The 20,920-nt window shown below is 42.2% G+C and overlaps 1 protein-coding gene across 3 annotated transcripts in view; it reads left to right on the plus strand.

Moving 5' to 3' along the window:
* The window catches only part of PCYT1B (phosphate cytidylyltransferase 1B, choline), a 117,433-nt gene extending 97,153 nt beyond the window's left edge, over window positions 1-20,280 (plus strand). The window contains exons 5-8 of one of the 3 annotated variants that reach the window (XM_073667410.1): window positions 4,447-4,525; window positions 10,102-10,244; window positions 14,738-14,926; window positions 16,230-20,280. In XM_073667410.1, the coding sequence (XP_073523511.1) occupies window positions 4,447-4,525; window positions 10,102-10,244; window positions 14,738-14,926; window positions 16,230-16,439 (621 nt within the window). In that variant the 3' untranslated portion in view covers window positions 16,440-20,280. Of the gene's footprint in view, window positions 1-4,446; window positions 4,526-10,101; window positions 10,245-14,737; window positions 14,927-16,223 lie in introns of all 3 variants that reach the window. The other 2 variants (XM_073667408.1, XM_073667409.1) reach the window with 2 other exon arrangements.
* The last annotated feature ends 640 nt before the right edge of the window (window positions 20,281-20,920 follow it).

Genomic DNA, 20,920 nt, shown 5'->3' on the forward strand with positions numbered 1-20,920 from the left:
GGGTCTGCATCATCTAACAGCATGTTTGTTACTTCCTCAACATCAAGGTTTTTTGATAAATTGTACATTTTCCTCTCCATTTCAGCAGATAATCTGAAGCAAGAGAAGGAATATGTGTTAGGGAACTACTGTATATGCCTGAGCAGCACACTTTCTTTTTTAATCTGCCTTATTTCTATGAAATATCCTCACACTTTGTGCTATACATTCATAAAACAAGCTAAATAAACAATTGTGATGAATAAAAACATAAAATACCAACCTTATTGAGTGTGACGTGTTCACATACAATGAGCCTGAGAGATTAGCGCAGTTATATCTGTCCTCCTGAAGCTCTGCAATCCAACTGTGGTATGAGGTTTCACAGAGCTGCTAGAGACAGGAGACTACCTGGAGGGAGGGGATTTCCTCACAATCTGGCGAGGAAGGAGAAATGAAAGTACAAGAGATGTGCCTGTCAGGCCTATTGTATGTGACGGAGGGTTAAGTCATTGGCAGAACGGAGGGCACGTGTAGGATGGTAGACAGAGACAAGGGAGGAGATGTAGGGGGGTGCTGAAGCATGGAGTGCTTTGTAGGTAAGCGTGATAAGTTTATATTAAACTCTATATTGGATGGGCAACCAATGCAATGAATGGCACAGGGAAGAGGCATCGTTGTAGCGGTTGGCGAGGAATATGATCCTGGCTGCTTCGTTAAGGACGGATTGGAGAGGGGAGAGTTTAGTAAGAGGGAGACCGATAAGTAATGAGGTGCAATAGTCGAGACGAGAATGAATAAGAGCTACAGTAAGAGTTTTTGTCAAACGTAAGAAAAGTCCTGATTTTTGAGATGCTTTTGAGGTGTAGATGACATGAGCGAGTGAGTGATTTGATGTGAGGAGTAAAGGAAAGATCTGAATCAAAAATGACCCCAAGACAGCGGGCTTGTTGCTGGGGAGTAATGGTTGAGCCACAAACGGAAATGGCAATATCGGGCATAGGAAGGTTAGTGGAGGGAGGAAATACGAGTAGTTCAGTTTTTGACAGATTCAGTTTTAGATAGAGGGAGGACATAATGTAAGACATAGCAGAAAGACAATCACTGGTCTTTTGTAATAATGCAGGGGTGATGTCCGGAGAAGAGGTGTATAATTGGGTGTCATCAGCATAGAGATGGTACTGAAAACGAATCTGCTGATTGTTTGTCCAATAGGAGCGGTGTATAAGGAGAAAAGAAGGGGGCCTAGGACTGATCCTTGAGAAACCCCGACGGTAAGGGGAAGGAGAGAGGAGGAGGAGCCGGCAAAAGACACAGAGAAGGAGCGGTCAAAGAGGTAGTAGGAGAACAGTGTCCTTGAGGCCAATAGAGCGGAGCATACTGAGGAGGAGCTGATGATCCACAGTGTCGAATGCTGCAGAGAGATCTAGGGGAATTAGCAGGGAAGAGTGACCATTAGATTTAGCTGTTAGTAGATCATTAGAGACTTTAGGGCAGTTTCAGTAGAATGTAAAGAACGGAAACCAGATTGTAAAGGGTCAAGAAGAGAGTGATCTGAGAGATAGCGGATTAGACGGGAATGGACCAGGCGTTCCAGGAGTTTAGAGATAAAGGGAAGATTGAAAACAGGTCTGTAGTTGGCCGTGCAGTTCTGGTAAAGGGATAGTTTTTTAAGTAATGGATGTATGCTTGCATGTTTAAAAGAAGAGGGAAAAATACCAGATGAGAGGGAGAGGTTGAAAATTTTAGTTAGGTGAGTGGTGTCAGCTGGAGAAAGGGACTGAAGGAGATGTGAGGGAATAGGGTCACTGGTGCAGGTGGTAGGGCGAGAAGATGCAAGGAGCCTGATCACTTCATCTTCCGTGACTGGTTCGAAGTCAGAAAGTGAGCAAAATACAATCTGGAGGGGGGGGGCATGCATAACATTTGGGGATTAGGAGAAAATTTCCTATCGGATATGGTCAATTTTTTGTTTGAAATAATTGGCCAGATCATCAGCGCTGAGGTCGGTGGTCGGAGCTTGTGCTGTTTGATTGAGGAGAGAGTGAGAGAGTGAAACGTGTCAAAGAGGCGTTTAGGATTATTGGAAAGAGAGATGAAGAGGTTGTTAAAGTAGGTTTGTTTGGAGAGGTGAAGGGCAGAGTTATATGTTTTCAGCATAAATTTATAATGGAGGAAATCTTCGGGCAGATTATATTTTGTCCACAGCCGTTCAGCACACCTGGAGCACCGCTGGAGAAAACGTGTTTGCGGCATGTGCCAGGGTTGTCACCGTCTATGCCGAATTGTCCTTTGTGTAGGAGGTGCGGCTTCATCCAGGGCGCGTAGCAATATTTCATTGTAATGCTTCAATGCAGAGTTGGAACATGGAAGGGAGGAGATTGGGGCCAATGATGATTGCAACTTTTTCATAAATTTCTGGGTGTTAATGGCGCGTATATTTCTATAAGTGTGGAAAGTGTTTTTTTTTTTGAGTAGAGTCACAGTTCTTGACAGAGAATGAAAGAAGATTATGGTCAGAGAGTGGATGGGGAGAGTTAGTAAAGTCATGTACTGAGCAAAGCCGGGAGAAGATCAGGTCCAATGTGTTCCCGTCTTCATGTGTAGGAGAATTAGCAAGCTGTGAAAGGCCGAAGGAGGAGGTTAGTGATAAAAGATGAGCGGCAGATGGGGAAAGGGGATCGCCAATTGGGATGTTAAAATCTCCCATGATTAGAGTGGGGATGTCGCAGGATAGAAAAAGCATACTGCCAAAATGGTAACAAAGTAGCTTAAGGATAACAAAGTTAATGTTTTGGAGTGGCCATCACAAAGGCCTGATCTCAATCCTATTGAAAATGTATGGGCAAAGCTGAAAAGGCAGGTGCGAGCAAGGCGACCTACAAACCTGGATCATTTACAACAGTTTTGTCAGGAGGAATGGGCCCAAATTCCGACCAACTATTGTGAGAAGCTTGTGGATGGATATCCCAAACGTTTGACCCAAGTCATTCAGTTTAAGGGCAATGGTACCAAATACTAAGGAAATGTATGGAAACTTTTGACTTTGCAGTAAGTAATAAAAATGCCTTAAAACATTCTCTCTCTCTCATTATTCTGGCATTTGGCAAATATTAAAAATGATGGTAATCCTAATTGACCTAAAACGGGAAAGGTTTATTCTGATTTCATGTCAGATATTGAGAAAAACATGCATATGTGTCTTTTTATATAGTGTATGTAAACTTCTGGTTTCAATTGTGTATATATATACACTACTTTGAAGAACCTAGAATATAAGACATATTTTCAGTTGTTTCACACTTTTTTGTTAAGTATATAATTCCACATTTGTTAATTCATAGTTTTGATGCCCTCAGTGTGAATGTACAATTTTCGTAGTCATGAAAATACAGAAAAATCTTTAAATGAGAAGGTGTGTCCAAACTTTTGGTCTGTACTGTATATATATATATGTATATATATCATAAATGGAAATAATAATCATAGGATACTGTCAGCAGTAAACAGTATATGAAACATTTTTTAGAATACCACTCCACCATATTTCTTTTTATTTCAGTACCAGAGTGGTGCTACTAATATAAGTTCCCTGCACCTTCCAGGTGCCGTCTTCATCTTTTATCCGCCCCACTCCTGTCAGTCTTCTTCTGGTTGTGACCTGCTGGATTTTGTTTGCTGAGCAATCCATAAGTCACAACTCAATGTAAGTCTATGAGAGCCAGAACAAGGCTTTAGACCTGTCAGTCAGAAGTTGTGGTCACAAGATCGGAACCAAGTGGTGCTGATAACCGATAAAGACAGCAGCTGGTAAGTATTAGACTAGAGTCAGGGAACTTAGATTAGTAGCATCACTCCGGCGCTGAAATAAGAAAAAAACATTGGAGCTTTAAGCAAACGTTTCCCTACACACTCTTGGCATAACCCATTCCTGTTCTTGTGACTATTTATATACATCTATACTATGTTACATAACCAATAACGTAATTGATGTATATAAAGCAAACTTATGAAAAGCACCATGAACATGAATGACACTGCAGCCTCCTTCACAATCAGGTTTTGAGTTTAGATTTGACACAAATTAGGAAGAAATGCATCACATCTTCCCTTGATCTCTAAATATCTCTGTAAACCATGAATATATGATAATGATGTAGAGAGTTTCTATAGCTTTGATCAAATGTAACTTCATTCATTAATTTTTTATCAATTCCAAGGAACCCTATTGCCAGAGCTAGGCTAAATAGATTTGCTGAACTTTCTTTTACAGATAAGTTTATAGCTTGATTCATGTGTATGGAGGAGTCTGATGAAGGTCTACAGCAGCTTCATCTCAAGAGCCATATATTACATTGAGCACAGTGTGTCAGAGCTCCCATTAATCAGCACTGGTTTTATTGTCCTTTTGTCTAATAACTTGATTAAAAATGTAACATTCAATACTGTTGTGTCTTTTATTTCTAGATTGATTTTGTGGCTCATGATGACATTCCATATTCATCAGCAGGTTCTGATGATGTTTACAAACACATAAAGGAGGCAGGTAATCTGTGTTATTCTGCAATCTGCGCCGAAATATTTAATTCCCCATTGTGTATGTGTGTGTGTGAGAAAAAGGGGGTTTACTAACTAAAACCTTGTTTATTAAATGTCTAAGAGAAACTGTCTTTGTTGCCGGCTGCATTTTAACTTTTCGGCAATTCTAATAAATCTTCCCCAATGTGTCCTTCATCCATTTACTAAACATCCAGTTTTAGCTAACCCCAGTTGCCCCATCTGTTTTTACACATGCATCATTATTAATCTGTTTTTTTTTAATCAAATAATTTTTAGTAAGTTGACAATCACATCCTTTCAAATCCCACCCCTTCCCGCCGGCTCTTTCGACCTTAAAGGGGAGAAACAGTTTATAGACATTGTCTATTTCTTCACATTGTAAAACTTGTTTCATTTATTTTATTACGTATCAGATGTGTTGGTCACTTTCTATCTCTCCCTTATTTATTAACATGTACAGTTCATTTAGCTACTTGTTATCAATCTGCTAATTACCAATTAGCTGGAGTCATTACATTTATATTACAATCAAAACTGATTTATCTAATCAATACAGTCGCTAACATTCTTGACCATGTTAATGTTATAGGGGCCAGGCGCGGAGAATCCAACCAAGGTGCCCACAATTTTTCAAATTTAAGAGGGTTCCCCCTTCTCTGGTATACATATCTCTCTAGTCTAAGTATATTGTGGATTTTAGGGATATATTCTTTCATGTTTGGAGGTTCATTGTCTTTCCAGTGCGAAGCTATCAGCTTCCTGGCCTGTTATAATAGACGGAGGATAGCTAACTGATGGGCCTCTTCAGTTGGTAAGCCATTTACATATCCCAATAGACACACAATAGGATCATGGGGAATCTCACATTCAAACACCTTGGACACAAGATCTAGAATCTCTCTCCAGAATCCCCTAGTTTAGGGCAGTTCCACATTACGTGACATAGATCTGCATCAGGATTACCACACCTATAACAGTTTGAGTCATTTTTGTAACCAAAATTGTGTAAGTGCAAAGGGGTATTATATACTCTATGAATCAGATAGTATTGCAAAAGTTTTTACCCCTCGCTTGTCAACACTAGTGGTATGGACTGTAAAATATCTTCCAATGTGTCTTCCTCTATTGGGCTCAGGTCTTGCTCCCATTTAGTTTTAAGATTACTACCTCGTTTTTTGAGGACCTGTTCCATTAGACATTTACAATGGAGCGAGATTACCCCTCTCGTTGACCCCTACCCCACCACTGTGTCCAAGAAAGCTGTTCCTCTACTTTGAATAATAGGCTCCCGACCATTTTGTGTCATGAAGGTGTGCCTCAACTGCAGGTATTTATAAAATCCCTTGCTGGAGACCCCAAACTCATTCTGGAACTCCTGGAAAGACTTAAACCTACCATCCTTGACTAATTGTACGATCTTATAAAGTCCCAGTCTTTGCCATTGACCAAACCCCTCCAGTCTATGGAATTATAGATAGTTAGAATTAATCGATATGGGTGAGTATTTTGAGTATCCCACCATGCCCATCATCTTTTTAACTTTAGACCATATTTTATGAATACCTCTGATTGTTCCTCCCACTAGCTTTAATTCCTTAATCTTCCTCTTTCCAGAGCCTCCACTGGGTTGCTCTCTCCTAGTACATGCCTAATCATTCTAGCCGATGAGGATGGGAGTTCCGGGCTCTCCCACCCCCTCAAATGCTGTAATTGTGAGGAAAGATGATACACCAGTGGGTCAGGAACTGCAAGTCCTCCATCCCCTTTTGGTCTCTGCAGGGTCTCAAGTTTTATCCTTGGCACCTTTTTTTTCCATATTAAGTCTCTAAAAATTCTATTATCTTTCATTATTAATCTGTTTAATGGCAGAACTACAATAGTGTACAATGTAAAACCTCATTATGCTCCAATTTCTCCAATTTTCTGCTAAATAAGTTACAAAATGAAAATACATTGATTCTAGTTTGATATAACCTATACATATCTGTTCTTGCTATGTCTTACAAGCTCTACCTGCAGAGGCATGACATGAAACTCTTGCATTACCCTCCTATGTTATTGTTAATGCTGTCACAATGGCCCTTCTCGATAGTCCTTGGTATGATCTTTATATACTGTAAAGTGAAGTGTTTGTGTAATGAGATATGTCTAGTATATCTTCACAATGGAATTTCCATAAGATCTCTATACCTCAGTTTTCCAAATGTGAATTTTAAGACCCCCACACACACTGATGAAAAGGCATCTAAACCCACTGATTTCAGTGCAGCCAGTTGACTATGTTATGTGTATAGAAGCAGTGGCATAACTTGAAGCGCGTGAGCCCTAATGCAAAATCACCAACTGGGAATCTAACTATTAAAGATCTTTAAAAATATTGGTCTTCTGATATGGGACCTTTTTTGCCCTCCTGGATTCCAGGATCTAGGTGTGACTCCAACCCCTGCACCCACTATAATTCCACACCATCAGATAATGTTTGGGAAATAAGGAATGAGCATGGTGAATTTTCATGTCTGCTCCTCTTATTCTCAGGGTAGATAGGTTACAGCCATAGGTGTCCGGCAGTGGCTTACTCATCTCTCCTTCTTTAAAAAAAACATGCAACCTCAGTGAACCACAGCTGTACAGTCATGGCCAAAAGTATTGAGAATGAGACAAATAGTAATTTTTCCAAAGTTTACTGCTTCATTTTTTGTAATGGCAATTTGCATATACTCCTGAATGTCAAAGAGTGATCAGCTTAACAGCAATTACTGTACTTGCAAAGTCAATATTTGCCCAGAAAATGAACTTTAACCCCCAAAACACATTTCAACATCATTGCAGTCCTGCCTTAAAAGGAGCAGCTAACATCGTTTTAGTGATTGATCCATTAACACAGGTGTGGGTGTTGATGAGGACAAGGCTGGCGATCAATCAGTCATGATTAAGTAAGAATGACATCACTGGACACTTTAAAAGGAGGCTGGTTCTTGGTATCATTGTTTCTCTTCAGTTAACCATGGTTATCTCTAAAGAAACACGTGCAGCCATCATTGCACTGCACAAAAATGGCCTAACAGGGAAGAGTATAGCAGCTACAAAGATTGCACCTCAGTCAACAATCTATCGCATCATCAAGAACTTCAAGGAGAGAGCTTCCATTGTTGTCAAAAAGGCTCCAGGGCGCCCAAGAAAGACCAGCAAGCGCCAGGACCGTATCTTAAAACTGTTTCAGCTGCGGGATCGGACTACCAGCAGTGCCGAGCTTGCTCAGGAATGGCAGCAGGCTGGTGTGAGCGCTTCTGCACGCACTGTGAGGCGGAGACTCTTTGAGCAAGGGCTGGTTTCAAGGAGGGCAGCAAAGAAGCCACTTCTCTCCAGAAAAAACATCAGGGACTGACTGATATTCTGCAAAAGGTACAGGGAGTGGACTGCTGAGGACTGGGGCAAAGTCATTTTCTCTGATGAATCCCCTTTTCGATTGTTTGGGACATCTGGAAAACAGCTTATCTGGAGAAGAAGAGGTGAGCGCTACCACCAGTCTTGTCTCATGCCAACTGTAAAGCATCCTGAAACCATTCATGTGTGGGGTTGCCTCTCAGCCAAGGGAATCGGCTCACTCACAGTCTTGCCTAAAAACACAGCCATGAATAAAGAATGGTACCAGAATGTCCTCCAAGAGCAACTTCTCCCAACCGTCCAAGAGCAGTTTGGCGCCCAACAATGCCTTTTCCAGCATGATGGAGCACCTTGCCATAAAGCAAAGGTGATAACTAAATGGCTCATGGAACAAAACATAGAGATTTTGGGTCCATGGCCTGGAAACTCCCCAGATCTTAATCCCATTGAGAACTTGTGGTCAATCATCAAGAGACGGGTGGACAAACAAAAACCAACAAATTCTGGCAAAATGCAAGCATTGATTATGCAAGAATGGACTGCTATCAGTGAGGATTTGGTCCAAAAGTTGATTGAGAGCATGCCAGGGAGAATTACAGAGGTCTTGAAGAAGAAGGGGCAACACTGCAAATATTGACTTGCTGCATTAACTCATTCTAACTGTCAATATAACCTATTGGTACTCATAATATGATTGCAATTATATTTCTGTATGTGATATAAACATCAGACAAACACTAATAAAAACCAGAGGCCAGCAGATCATGTGAAAATATAATTTTGGTGTCATTCTCAATACTTTTGGCCATGACTGTACGTGTATAGGAGTGGGGGGAGTCAGGAGGAATAGAGATGAGCCGATCGCTTTGAGCAACCCCGGTCCATGATCCAGATCAGTGCTCTCTAGCCGTGAACAAGAGCTGCGTGAATTTCCTGGCTTGACATGATTGACGATATCTGGGTGGCGTACAGCACAGATTTAACTTCTTTCCAGCCTGGCGAGTCATAAGCCAAGCCTGGGATCTCGGAGTGTAAGGAAATTCGCACAGCTCCTGTCCAAAGCCAGCTCAAGATATTCAGAGATGAGTGATATGAGACAACCAGCTTTGAAAAAAAAAATTCTGGTAATGCCTCATCTTGTGACACTAATCCCAGTATTTCTCAAGACAAACAAAGGAAAGACCTGAACTTCTTAAAAAATACTCTATGGCTATGTGCCCACGTTGCGGACCTGAAGCATATTTTTTACGCTTCTCCCTGGCGGGAAAATCGCATGCGGATATTACATGCGGTTTTCCCGCCAGGTAGAAGCGTTTGTGAGGCGTCTTTGCATGCATTTCCGCATGCGGGTTATCAAGCACTTCTCCAAGCATCACTTGGAAAAGTGCTTGACAACTTGTTCAGAATGGTAAAAAATAAAAAAATAAACTTTATACTCACCTTCTGATGCATTCTCTGCCCCGTCCGGAGTCTTGAGCGGCTCACGCTGTTGTGTGCAGGACCTGCGGTGACGTCATTGAGTCATGTGGTGGGTCACATGACTCAATGACGTGGCAGGTCCTTCAGACAACAGCGCGACGGAGGGAAAACATCAGAAGATAAGTATAAACTTTATTTTATTCTTTTTTTTACAGGTTCTTTGGTACCCAGGTCTGGATGAGAGTCTCCTCTCATCCAGACTTGGGTACCATCCGCACATTGATTCCGCAGCGCTTCCGCAAAATTAATGAACATGCTGCGGATTTTTGACTGCAGCATATACGCTGCGGAAAAATCCGCAGCATGGGCATTGACATTGCGGAATGCCATTGGGGACCATGGGGTGCGGATCTACATGCGTTTTTCAAGCGTTTACGCTGCGGAAATTCCGCAGCATATACGCTTGAAAAACGCTACGTGGGCACACAGCCTATGTATAAAGAAAAGACATAAATAATGAGTCATTTTCTTTACAGCCATTGTATATTTGCAAAGTATTGTGAAGTTCTGCAGTTACCAAATTCATATTAACTCCTTTTGTTTATTTGATAAAGTATTTAATGCAATATTTGTTCTGAAAAATTAACGGTAGAAGTTGTGCGAGATACATGTGACATCCATTAGATCGATAGATAATCATGTTTTAACTACGTTCACATAAGATCCTATCATCCAGCGCACCTTTCCTCTCTGTGACAGGCATGTTTGTACCAACACAGAGGACAGAAGGTATCTCAACGTCAGACATAATCACTAGAATCGTCCGTGATTACGATGTTTATGCCAGGCGCAATCTCCAGAGGGGATATACTGCAAAAGAGCTAAATGTTAGTTTTATAAACGTAAGTATAAGGACCGCTGACAACGCTGGTTCCATAGCGAGTGAGTTTGTTCCCTCTTTGTTAAACACGGTGTTTAAAACCAGTTCTCCCATTTCATTTGCTGTGTCTATGTAATGTGGAATGTATACAACATTGGATAGAAATCTCAATTTTCATTTGAAATCATAAATTATTACAACAGTTTGATGGATTATAGGGGGATTAGACCTATAATCCCCTCTTAAACATAAAAGAATTCCACGTGTAATACCAGGATTCATTTCTTATTCCTGTTAATAAGGTTTTAGTGTAAGAAATCCCTGTGAAAACAGTAATGTTACAGTTTCTAATCACATAACCGGGTGTCATCTGACCATAGCCATGGCCCACAATCCAGTATTAATAAGCTTTCTGCACATACATTGATATTTCACAGAGCACTGATAATACATGTGAAATATATATTCCATTTATGTCAGATGAGAAAGACCGGGCCGAATTTGTATGTTCTGAATTTCACAGCAGGTATAATTTATATGTTTGGAAGCTACTGTTAATTAGCCTTAGAGGGAGTTATCCACTACTAGACTTAATTGATTCTGGACCCCAATTTAAAAAAACTGTGTATACTCACCTCCTGTGTATACTCACCTCCCTTAACTAGAACTAGGTGGCCAATGTTCTCCTGATGTACGCCAAACCCAGACCCATCCATAAGACTGCCAGATAGAGAAACCTGATCCATCACCCTACAGAACACATTTCCACTGTTCTAGAGCCCATTGGCAGAGTACTTTACATCACTCCATCCAGGGCCGGCTCCAGGTTTTTGTGGGCCCCTTTAACACATACCACGATTCATGATGCACAGATACCGAAGAGAAGTATATATATAGTACAATGCAAAGATTTCACTTCTTACATTACATGAGTGATATATATTCCACAATAGCTCAGAAACCGGTGAATCGCTCCACACAGAATACTGGCCCCCATAAAATGCTCCATACAGGATACTGGTCCCCATATAATGCTCCATACAGGATACTGGCCCCCATATAACGCTCCATACAGAATACTGGCCCCCATATAACGCTCCATACAGAATACTGGCTCCCATGTAACGCTCCATACAGGATACTGGCCCCCATATAATGCTCCATACAGAATACTGGCCCCCATATAACGCTCCATGCAGGATACTGGCCCCCATATAACGCTCCATGCAGGATACTGGCCCCCATATAACGCTCCATACAGAATACTGGCCCCCATATAACGCTCCATGCAGGCTGTTCCCCACACATAATGCCTCATGCAGGCTGTTCCCCCCACATAATGCCCCATGCAGGCTGTTCCCCCCACATAATGCCCCACGCAGGCTGTTCCCCCTATATAATGCCCCACGCAGGCTGTTCCCCTCCATATAATGCCCCATGTAGGATGTCACCCCCCCTTATAATGCCCCATGCAGGATGACACACACCCCCCCTTCCTTATAATGCCCCATGCAGGACTTCACCCCCCCTCCCTTATAATGCCCCATGCAGGATGTCACACACCCCCCTCCCTTATAATGCCCCATGCAGGATGTCACACCCCCCGTCCCTTATAATGCCCCATGCAGAATGTCACACACACACCCTCCCTTATAATGCCCCATGCAGGATGTCACAGCCCCCCCCTTATAATGCCCCATACAGGATGTCACACACACCCCTCCCTTATACTGCCCCATGCAGGATGTCACACAACCACCCCATATAATGCCCCATTCAGGATGTCACACACCCCCACCTCACCCCCCTCCCTTATACTGCCACAGGCCTCCATACAATAAAAAAAAAAATCAAATACTCACCTCACGTCTCACCTGCTGCCGCAGCTCCAGACTCCAGCGTCGCCGGCCTCATCCCGCTCTGCGCTGTGACTACTCAGGAGAGAGCGCGGTGTAAGGACGTCACCGCGCCCTCTGACCTGAGACGTCACAGTGCAGCAGCCGCGGAGGATGCAGGAGCTGCTGCGGAGGCACGGGGAGGGGTAAGTATTGTGCCGGGGTCCTGAGCAAGCGGGGGGAGCGGGTGCTGACACTGCTCTCCTCTGCTCACGGGTCCCATAGCACGCGGGGTGCTCGACGGTGAGGGGCCCCCCCGCCTGCTCAGGGCTCCGGCATTTGCCCTGGTGCGCCGGGTGCTGACGCCGGCCCTGACTCCATCCTACGCCTAGCAGTTTCGCTTTGTGACGTAAGACTTACATGCAGTTAATTGTTCTACTATGGTAATGTCATTAAGTTCTCAGCACACACTTTTTGTGCTGATAATACCAGAGGAGCAGCGGTGGCCTTACCTTAGGTAATGGGACCCAATTTCACCTTTAAGGCAGCGATCAGTTTTCATTACAGGTACATAAAGTGATGTATTATTGGACTGCAAAGTACCCAAATACTGTTGTTGCACCGGGTCCCTTTTTTGTCTGTTTCTTCCCTTGCAGAAGAGGCTTAGGACTCTGCATTCATTGAGTCAGCATTGGTGTTCTGACTTCATAATTAAGCTGCAAGTGTGGGGCACTTGAGACACCGTTTCTATGGCTGTCACTATGTACCATTACTCACACAGAGTGATGTCCTCTGATAGCTTGAACTCGACTGCAGGAGGCACATATGGAGATTCCTGAAGGTTTATTTTATAGCTGAATTCTTGTAGTTATGCACACATATAGTAGGTAAAAAAGACTTTTATGAACCAGAGATGCAAACACATGAACCTCTAAGATGGCTGACAAACTGTGAATGAGGAAGAAAAATGAGGAAGAAGGTAGGGGTTACTGATATCAGAGCTACATCAGAGTCACATGGAGAGAGGGAGGGAAATGTCTAAAAGGGGCCTATTGCAAGGCAGCATAACAACACAATGTTAATACAATACTGTCTGTATGATTCCTAAATCATGGGACATGACAGCTGGTGGCTTCTATGACTATGTGTTTCAGCAGTCGGCAACCCTGCTCAGTGGCTGTAGTTCCTAAATGCTCTCACTTATCAATAATAATACTTACAGTTGATTTTGGAATATTTAGAAGGGAAGAACTTTTACAAATTGATTTGTTACATTGGTGACACTATTACTGTACTAAGCTCATCTCTGAGCTCTTTAGAAAAACTCATAAGGCTGCGTGCTCACTATGCGTTTTTCAAGAGCTTTTGCTGTGGAATTTCCACAGTGAAAACGCTTAAAAAACGCTTGGTAAGCCGTGCCCCATGGTCCCCAATGATAATCCGCATGTGTTGTGCACATGCTGCGGAAATTTCCACTGCGGATTATCATTGCAGAAAAATACGCAGCATGTCCATTAATTTTGCGGACACGCAGCGTAATTGCCGCCATTTACTTGCATTGAAACGCATAATATCCGCATGACTACATGTGCACATGCGGATACTAAGCGATTCAATGTGCAGATGGTACCCAGGCCTGGAGAAGAGGAGACTCTCATCCAGACCCGGGTACCATGGTACCTGTAAAAAAAAACAATTTAAAATAAGCAATGCGCCCGGTCTCTTGTACAGCTTGCGGTGGTGTGAGAACCTGAGATGACGTCATCGTCAGCGGTCGCGTGACCTGTCACATGACTCAATGATGTCATGGCAGATCTTTTTACACAACCGCGAGACACCGTGGAGACCGGACGCATTGGAGAAGGAGACCGCAGGCCATCGGAAGGTAAGTATAATCTTTATTTTTATTTTTCACCATTCTTATTCTTTTTTTTTTTTTTAACTATTACTTGGTCACACTATATCTATCCATGCCGGTTGCATGGATTTATATAGTGTGACCAAGTTGTCAAGCACTTTTCCAAGTGATGCTAAAATCACTTGGAAAAGCGCTTGAAAACCCGCATGCAGAAATGCATGCAAAAACGCTTGACAAACGCTTCTACCTGGCGGGAAAAACGCATGGAAAATCCGCATGCGTTTTTCCTGCCAGGGAGAAGCGGAAAAAATATGCAGCGTTTCTGCATCGTGGGCACATAGCCTAATTACACAAATGTTAAAAAAGGCAGACTGCATGGCTGAGGCTGGATTTTATACACCTGTGGAAATGTGACTGAACGAAAAGGGTAAATTCCATGATTAAGAGGTGTCCCCAATACGTTTGTCCATTTATTATATGTTGGATTCATTGTAAAGATGCCAACAAATCCCAATGGGCCTAACTGACTTATCTATTTCTGACATTAGTCTGCACTATGCACAGAGCAAACTTCTTGCTCTTTCACTTTTCTTAAAATAATGTCAGTACTGAGAGCTTCCAGTTCTCTTAGGTAATTCTCGCTGCTTACTGATCACAATACCAGGGCTCGGCCACCATTTAGCAAGAACCCCATAGCAGCTACGTGCAAATGAACTGCAATAATTTGGCAGCAGTACTATTTGTATACCAATTATGTTTCTCTATATGTGCTGGATAATCTTATCTCTAGAATAATTTGAACTGTAATTGTTTTTACACCAGGAGAAAAAATACAGATTTCAAAACCAAGTAGATAAAATGAAAGAAAAGGTGAAAAATGTGGAAGAAAAATCCAAAGAATTTGTCTACAAGGTAGAAGAAAAGAGCCACGATTTAATACAGAAGTGGGAGGAGAAATCAAGGGAGTTTATTGGGAATTTTTTAGAGTTGTTTGGTCCTGATGGTGCCTGGGTACGTCTTCGGTTTGCTTTCTTAATGGTTTACGTTTCTGTTCAAGGAAATATTTATTTTTATATGTACAGGAATAAAATGAATTAGACAATTTCAGCATAATGAAAACCTCAGCATAACCCCATTAACCCCAATGTTTTCTTTTTCCGCTTTTGTTTTTTCCTCCTCTTCTTCTTACAAGATCAATTGGTTACTTTAAGACCAATTGGAGGGAGAGCAGTTACAAAGAGCATCTCCCGTATGACAGTACTGAATACATCTTTAAAATAAATTAACAGAGACAGCCCATTAATTGCAACAGAAATTGTGTAAAACTTTATTTTACCTGCGGAGGCACTGCAGAGAAATAAAACACCTGCTAACCTGGTAGTTTACAACTTATCAGCTCCTTGTGGACAGTTTATGATTGGGGAACTCATAAGAAAACATGATTATCTAGAGTAGATAATCTCTTTAAGCTTAAACCATTTCAGTAGGGCATTGCCAAGATTAGTTTAATTCCGTATTCTTCTGCTTTATTGTGAATACTGATAGAACACTGAAACCAAGTTACAGGAAAGAATTCTGCTTAAAGGAAATCTGTCACCAGAAAAAATGCTATTAACCTGCAGATATGGGGTTAATCTGCAGGTTAATAGCGTTACTAGTCTGCTCGGCGCCTGCACTTAGCCTAACACTGCAGGGAGAAAATAAACTTTATTCCTCCTGGCAGTGTGCGAGTTTCAGTCAAAGGGATGGCGCCAGCATGGGTTCAGTCACCTCTCTGAGAATACAGAGCAGCGGCTGTAACCGCACCCCGGGCCTGACTGACACTCTCTCTGCATTGAGGCCAGTTGTCAGTCAGGGCCGGGGGCGCGGTTACAGCCGCCGCGCTGTATACTCAGAGCGTTGACTTAACTAGCACCGGCGCCGCCCCCGTGACTGAATCCTGAACGCTGCCGGGGACAATAAAGTTCAGTTTCTCCCCGCAGTGTTTGGCTAGGTGCAGGCGTCGGGCAGGTTAGTAACGCTATTAACCTACAGATTAACCCCATATCTGCAGGTTAATAGAGTTTTTTCTGGTGACAGTTTCCCCTTAAAATACAAAGTGAGTTTTACCATTTTAGGGGTTCATCAAGAACCCTAATGGTAGAAACATTTCTTTGGTGTCTTGCGGTCTTGATTTTCATTCTGGAAAGTTTATTGGTTTTGAGCTTTTGGTTTACATATAATAGGAATAAATTCTATATAAAAAAAAACGTACACAAATCATATAATGTACAGTTGTACAGTACTAATAGTGTTCATTTTCTTCCAGAAGCAGATGTTTCAGGAGAGGAGCGGGAGGATGCTTCAAGCACTATCCCCAAGGCAAAGTCCTACAAGCAGCCCGACTCGAGAACGTTCTCCATCTCGCTCTCCTTCACCTACCTTGCCATGGATGCTTAATAAAACCTCACCACCATTATCACCCAAAGGCGCAGCATCTGCCTCAATCAGCAGCATGAGTGAAGGAGATGAAGATGAAAAGTAACCAGTACATTTCTTGTTTTAAAATAAAAGCAGTTATGCTTTTTTTTCCACCACCGCGTCTACACCCCTTATCGCTTAGGTGGCTTCTCAAAGGTCAAAACAGATTTTCTGTAAAGTAAAGTTTAATTTGAGGATTCAAACTGAGAGCATTTTGGGACATATATAAATAGATATTCTTGGGAACCTTGTTAAAAATGTAGGCAGTTGTGGACAAATTTGTATTGAAGGTTCAGTGCGCCATAAATGAATAGCTGTTTTGTCCAAGTTGGTCAGAATCTACCATGCCAAAGCTGTTTGATATTAAACCTATTAGAACGGAGAATAAATAACAAGGGCAGAAAAAGCGAAATGTAACAAGAGTTATTTAGTGTAATACGGGCATGTGGTTCCTGGTATACTTGAAGCTTGTGTATGGCTGCAAACCATGCACAGATTATAGACCAGTAATAATTAGTTTTCAATACTCAAGTGTAAAAATGTTAAAGATGAAGCAGGAATAGAACATTTTCTGCATGCTACACTGTGTTAACTATCAGAAACCTAAGGTGCATTGACTGTACTCCATTTTATGAATTTCATTTGCAGTTATTGTAGAAATCCCTGACACACTAGGGTACTGGGGTAGAAGAATCACCTGCGTAAATGCCAATGCAGATATAACACTGCATGGTGTTGCACTATACCATGTACATAGAATTCTGCACAGATTTCCTGTCAAAACTCTGCTTTCCTCATCATCACAAGAGCACTTCTGACTTTATTCTATGTATCAAAAGCTGCATGATTATATCATGCACATGGTCATTTTATGGCTCCATGAAGCCTGTGGGGCCATATTTTACCTCCATATACACTGTGGTGCAGAATTATTAGGCAATTTGTATTTTTGATTATTTATTATATTACTGAACAATTACAGAGGTGTCGGTCAATCCAAAAAGTTAATACAACTGAAACCATAATATTTAAGAAAATAAAAGTGAAATTTAGTCTTTTTTACGGTGCTTTCACATTGCATTTTGTTACACGCTCGGTGACCCTGTCCGGGCTTACGTCCGAACCCCACCCCCGCCCCCCGAAAAACGGGATTCGGACATATGCGCCGACGGGGCCATAGAGTATAATGGTGCCAACAAAGTAAACGTACTCTGTGACATGCATCATATTTCGGGGAATTTCGGACAAAAGTCACAATGTGGGCATCGACTGTTTAACAAAATGCAATGTGAAAGGACCCTTAAGCTAGGCACAAATGCACAACAGGATGCAGCAGGACCCCCATGATAAAGGCAGGGGCAGCACAGGTGCAAAATAATAATAAAACAGCCACTTACTAATTAACCAGACATCCGTGGGGAGGCTGCCTAGTATTCAAAATGCACACCAGCTTGCATAGAGTGCCATTCACATCATAACTAGGCAGCCAGCCCACAGATATGGTATTGCAAGAATGGCTGTTATTTGTTCTTTTTCAGTGATGTCTTTTATTGATTTTTTGTCCTTTTTTCAGTGAATTGTTTCTTAGGCTAGGGTCACACAACATTCTAAAAAATCTTTCCGATTTTCATGCAGAAAAGTGGGACGATTTTTTTTCTCACTTGTCATCCGTATGCAATCTGCTTTTTTAGTCAGCGGCTATCAATAATTTACAAGACCATTTACAGTTTCCTAGGTTACGGAAATGCAATGTATCCATAGAAATCGGATGCTATACTGTGGTTCCTTGTGGCATCCGATTTATTTCTCATACCCATAGACTTGAATGGGTGTGCCTCATGATTTTCAAAGGAAAATCGTGCATTCTGCAATATTTTTTTTTCACATACAGATTCAGTTAGTGAAAAAGTTGTTCATGTGCATTGTTGTTTTTTTTAACGGATAGCACTTGGACCAAAAATACTGTCGTGTGCACATGCCCTAAGGAGAATATCTTGTGTACAGATAAAAGAGAAATATAGTCCAGCTCACCGTGATTTGCATCCTGGGAGTGTTTGGAGCACGGAAAGGCCGCGTCAAGGCGCAGGAAAATGCAAAAATGAAGAGAAATCGAGCTCCACGAGCAGTGAATGTTTTATCCACAGAAATGCTTCAAGGTCAAACAGAGTCAGCTGTACAGCTTACAAAACATGCATCAACGCGTTTCAGGTGTCTACGCACCCTTAATCATGATTCACTGTGCATGGAGCTGGATTTCTCTTCATTTTTGCAGAAATATTATGCAACTAAATTAAACTTTTTCATTTTTCTATCTCAATTGCTTATTTTCATCTGTTAAAGTTAGAACAAAAACCAAACAACTCAAAATGTCCAAAAATACATTCTGATATTTAAAAAAAATATATATATATATGACCAATATAGTTACTCTCCTTTTCAATAGCAGTCATAAGCCATTCATTAGCCAGTCATAATTCCATTCATGGAGTCTGTTTCTTAATACTTTGAATTGATGATCAAATTTTTGGGCAGCAACAACCAAACACCATTCAGAGAGGTTGCATTTTTTTTGTGTTTTTGCTGCGTTTTTATCACTCCTTTTTGCTACTAAAAATGCAGCATTTTACTGTTCCAACAAATTAATGAGATTTCTGAAATCAGAAGGGGCCATATCATTAATCTTTCATCTATAAGTCCTTTACTCGCTAACCAAGCAGTGAAAACCTCAATGCATGCAATGGAGCATTGACCTGCATAAAAAAGTAATGTTTTTCTTGAAAGATGCAGAATTTTCATGTACCACTGCTTGAAGAAAGTAAAATATTTTGCGGACTATAAGACACACCAGACCATAAGAAGCACCCCAAATTTTGGGGAAGAAACTAGGAAAAAATGTTTTAAATAAAATGGTTGTTCATCTTATAGTCCCATTTTACGATAGCTTACGGGGGGTCGGTGGAGCTGGGTCACAGGAGGCAAGGTCGCTGCTTCAGGAGGCTGGCGGCTGCAGGAGTGGGGCGATGCTGCGGGCCCCGAGCTGTGAGGAGGGGGTGTCCCAGCACTGTGAGACTGCGGGCCCGGGGCTCTCCGAAGATATCGGCGCTGAGCAGAGTCCCCTTCCCATTGATTTCCCTGTGGTGGGCTTCTGGAAAATGGCCTCTGGAGGCAGCGCATGCACAGATTGAGATTTCGGGCTACGCAGCATTGCCCCACACCTGCCGCCGCCGGCCTCCTGAAGCAACAACCCTGCTTCCTGTGACCCTGTTCCAACACCGCCGACTTCCCCGGTAAGTTACCTTTGGATTATGAAACGCACTCCCATTTTCCTCCCAAATTTGGGGGGAAAAAGTGCGTCTTATAATCCGAAAAATACAGTATCTTTTAAAAACTCTCAGTAGGTTTGGGAATTGGATTTGAGTCCATTTTCAACCTGAAAAGGTCCAACTAGCTCATCTTTAATAATACCTGCCCACAAGAGTACCCCACTTCCACCTTGCTGACATCTGAGTCAGGCTGTGTGCCCACTATGCGTTTTTTAAGCGTTTCCGCAGCGGCAATTCGCTGCAGAAACGCTTAAAAAATGCTTGGTAGAAGGTCTGCCATGTTCCCCAATGATAATCCGCATGTGCTGTGCACATGCTGCGGAAATTTCCGCTGCGGATTATCATTGCGGAAAAATCCGCAGCACTACCAATTATTTTGCGTAATCGCGGCGTTTTAGCCACCATTGACTTGCATTGAATCGCATAATATCCGCATCACTACATGTGCACATGCGGATATTAAGCGACTCAATGTGCGGATGGTACCCAGGTTTGGAGAAGAGGAGACTCTCCTCCAGACCCGGGTACCATAGTACCTGTAAAAAAAAGAATTAAAATCAAAAATATACTTACCTTCTGATGGCCCCCGGTCTCCATAGCGATCCGTCCTGGCTTCCCGGCAGCTCGCGATGGTCTAAAAGGACCTGCCATGACGTCATTTAGTCACGTCACATGACTAAATGACGTCATTGCAGGTCCTTTTACACAACCGCGAGACACCGGGAGGACCGGACGCATCGGATAAGGAGACCGGGGGCCATCAGAAGGTAAGTATAATATTTATTTTTTATTTTTTACCATTCTTTTACGGTCACACTATATAAATCCATGCCGGTTGCATGGATTTATATAGTGTGACCAAGTCGTCAAGCACTTTCCAAGTGATGCTAAAATCGCTTGGAAAGCGCTTGACAACCCGCATGCGAAATCGCATGATCAAAACGCTTCACTTACGCTTGTCCCTGGCAGGAAAAACGCATGTAAAATCCGCATGCATTTTTTCTGCCAGGGAGATGCAGAAACACTCAGGAAAAATCCGGAGCATTTCTGCATCGTGGGCACTTAGCCTCAAAGTGGAGATCTGTGTCTTACTGATCCAGCCATGAGCCCATCCATCTGGTCCATCTAGAGCAGTGTTTCCCAAACTCCAGTCCTCATGGACCCCACAGGTCATGTTTTCAGGATCTCCTTTGTATTGCACAGGTGACGGAATTACTATCAA

The sequence above is a fragment of the Phyllobates terribilis genome, unplaced genomic scaffold (genome assembly GCF_046119375.1).
Source record: "Phyllobates terribilis strain yellow unplaced genomic scaffold, ASM4611937v1 Scaffold_2__4_contigs__length_985480577, whole genome shotgun sequence".
Classification (NCBI taxonomy): domain Eukaryota; kingdom Metazoa; phylum Chordata; class Amphibia; order Anura; family Dendrobatidae; genus Phyllobates; species Phyllobates terribilis.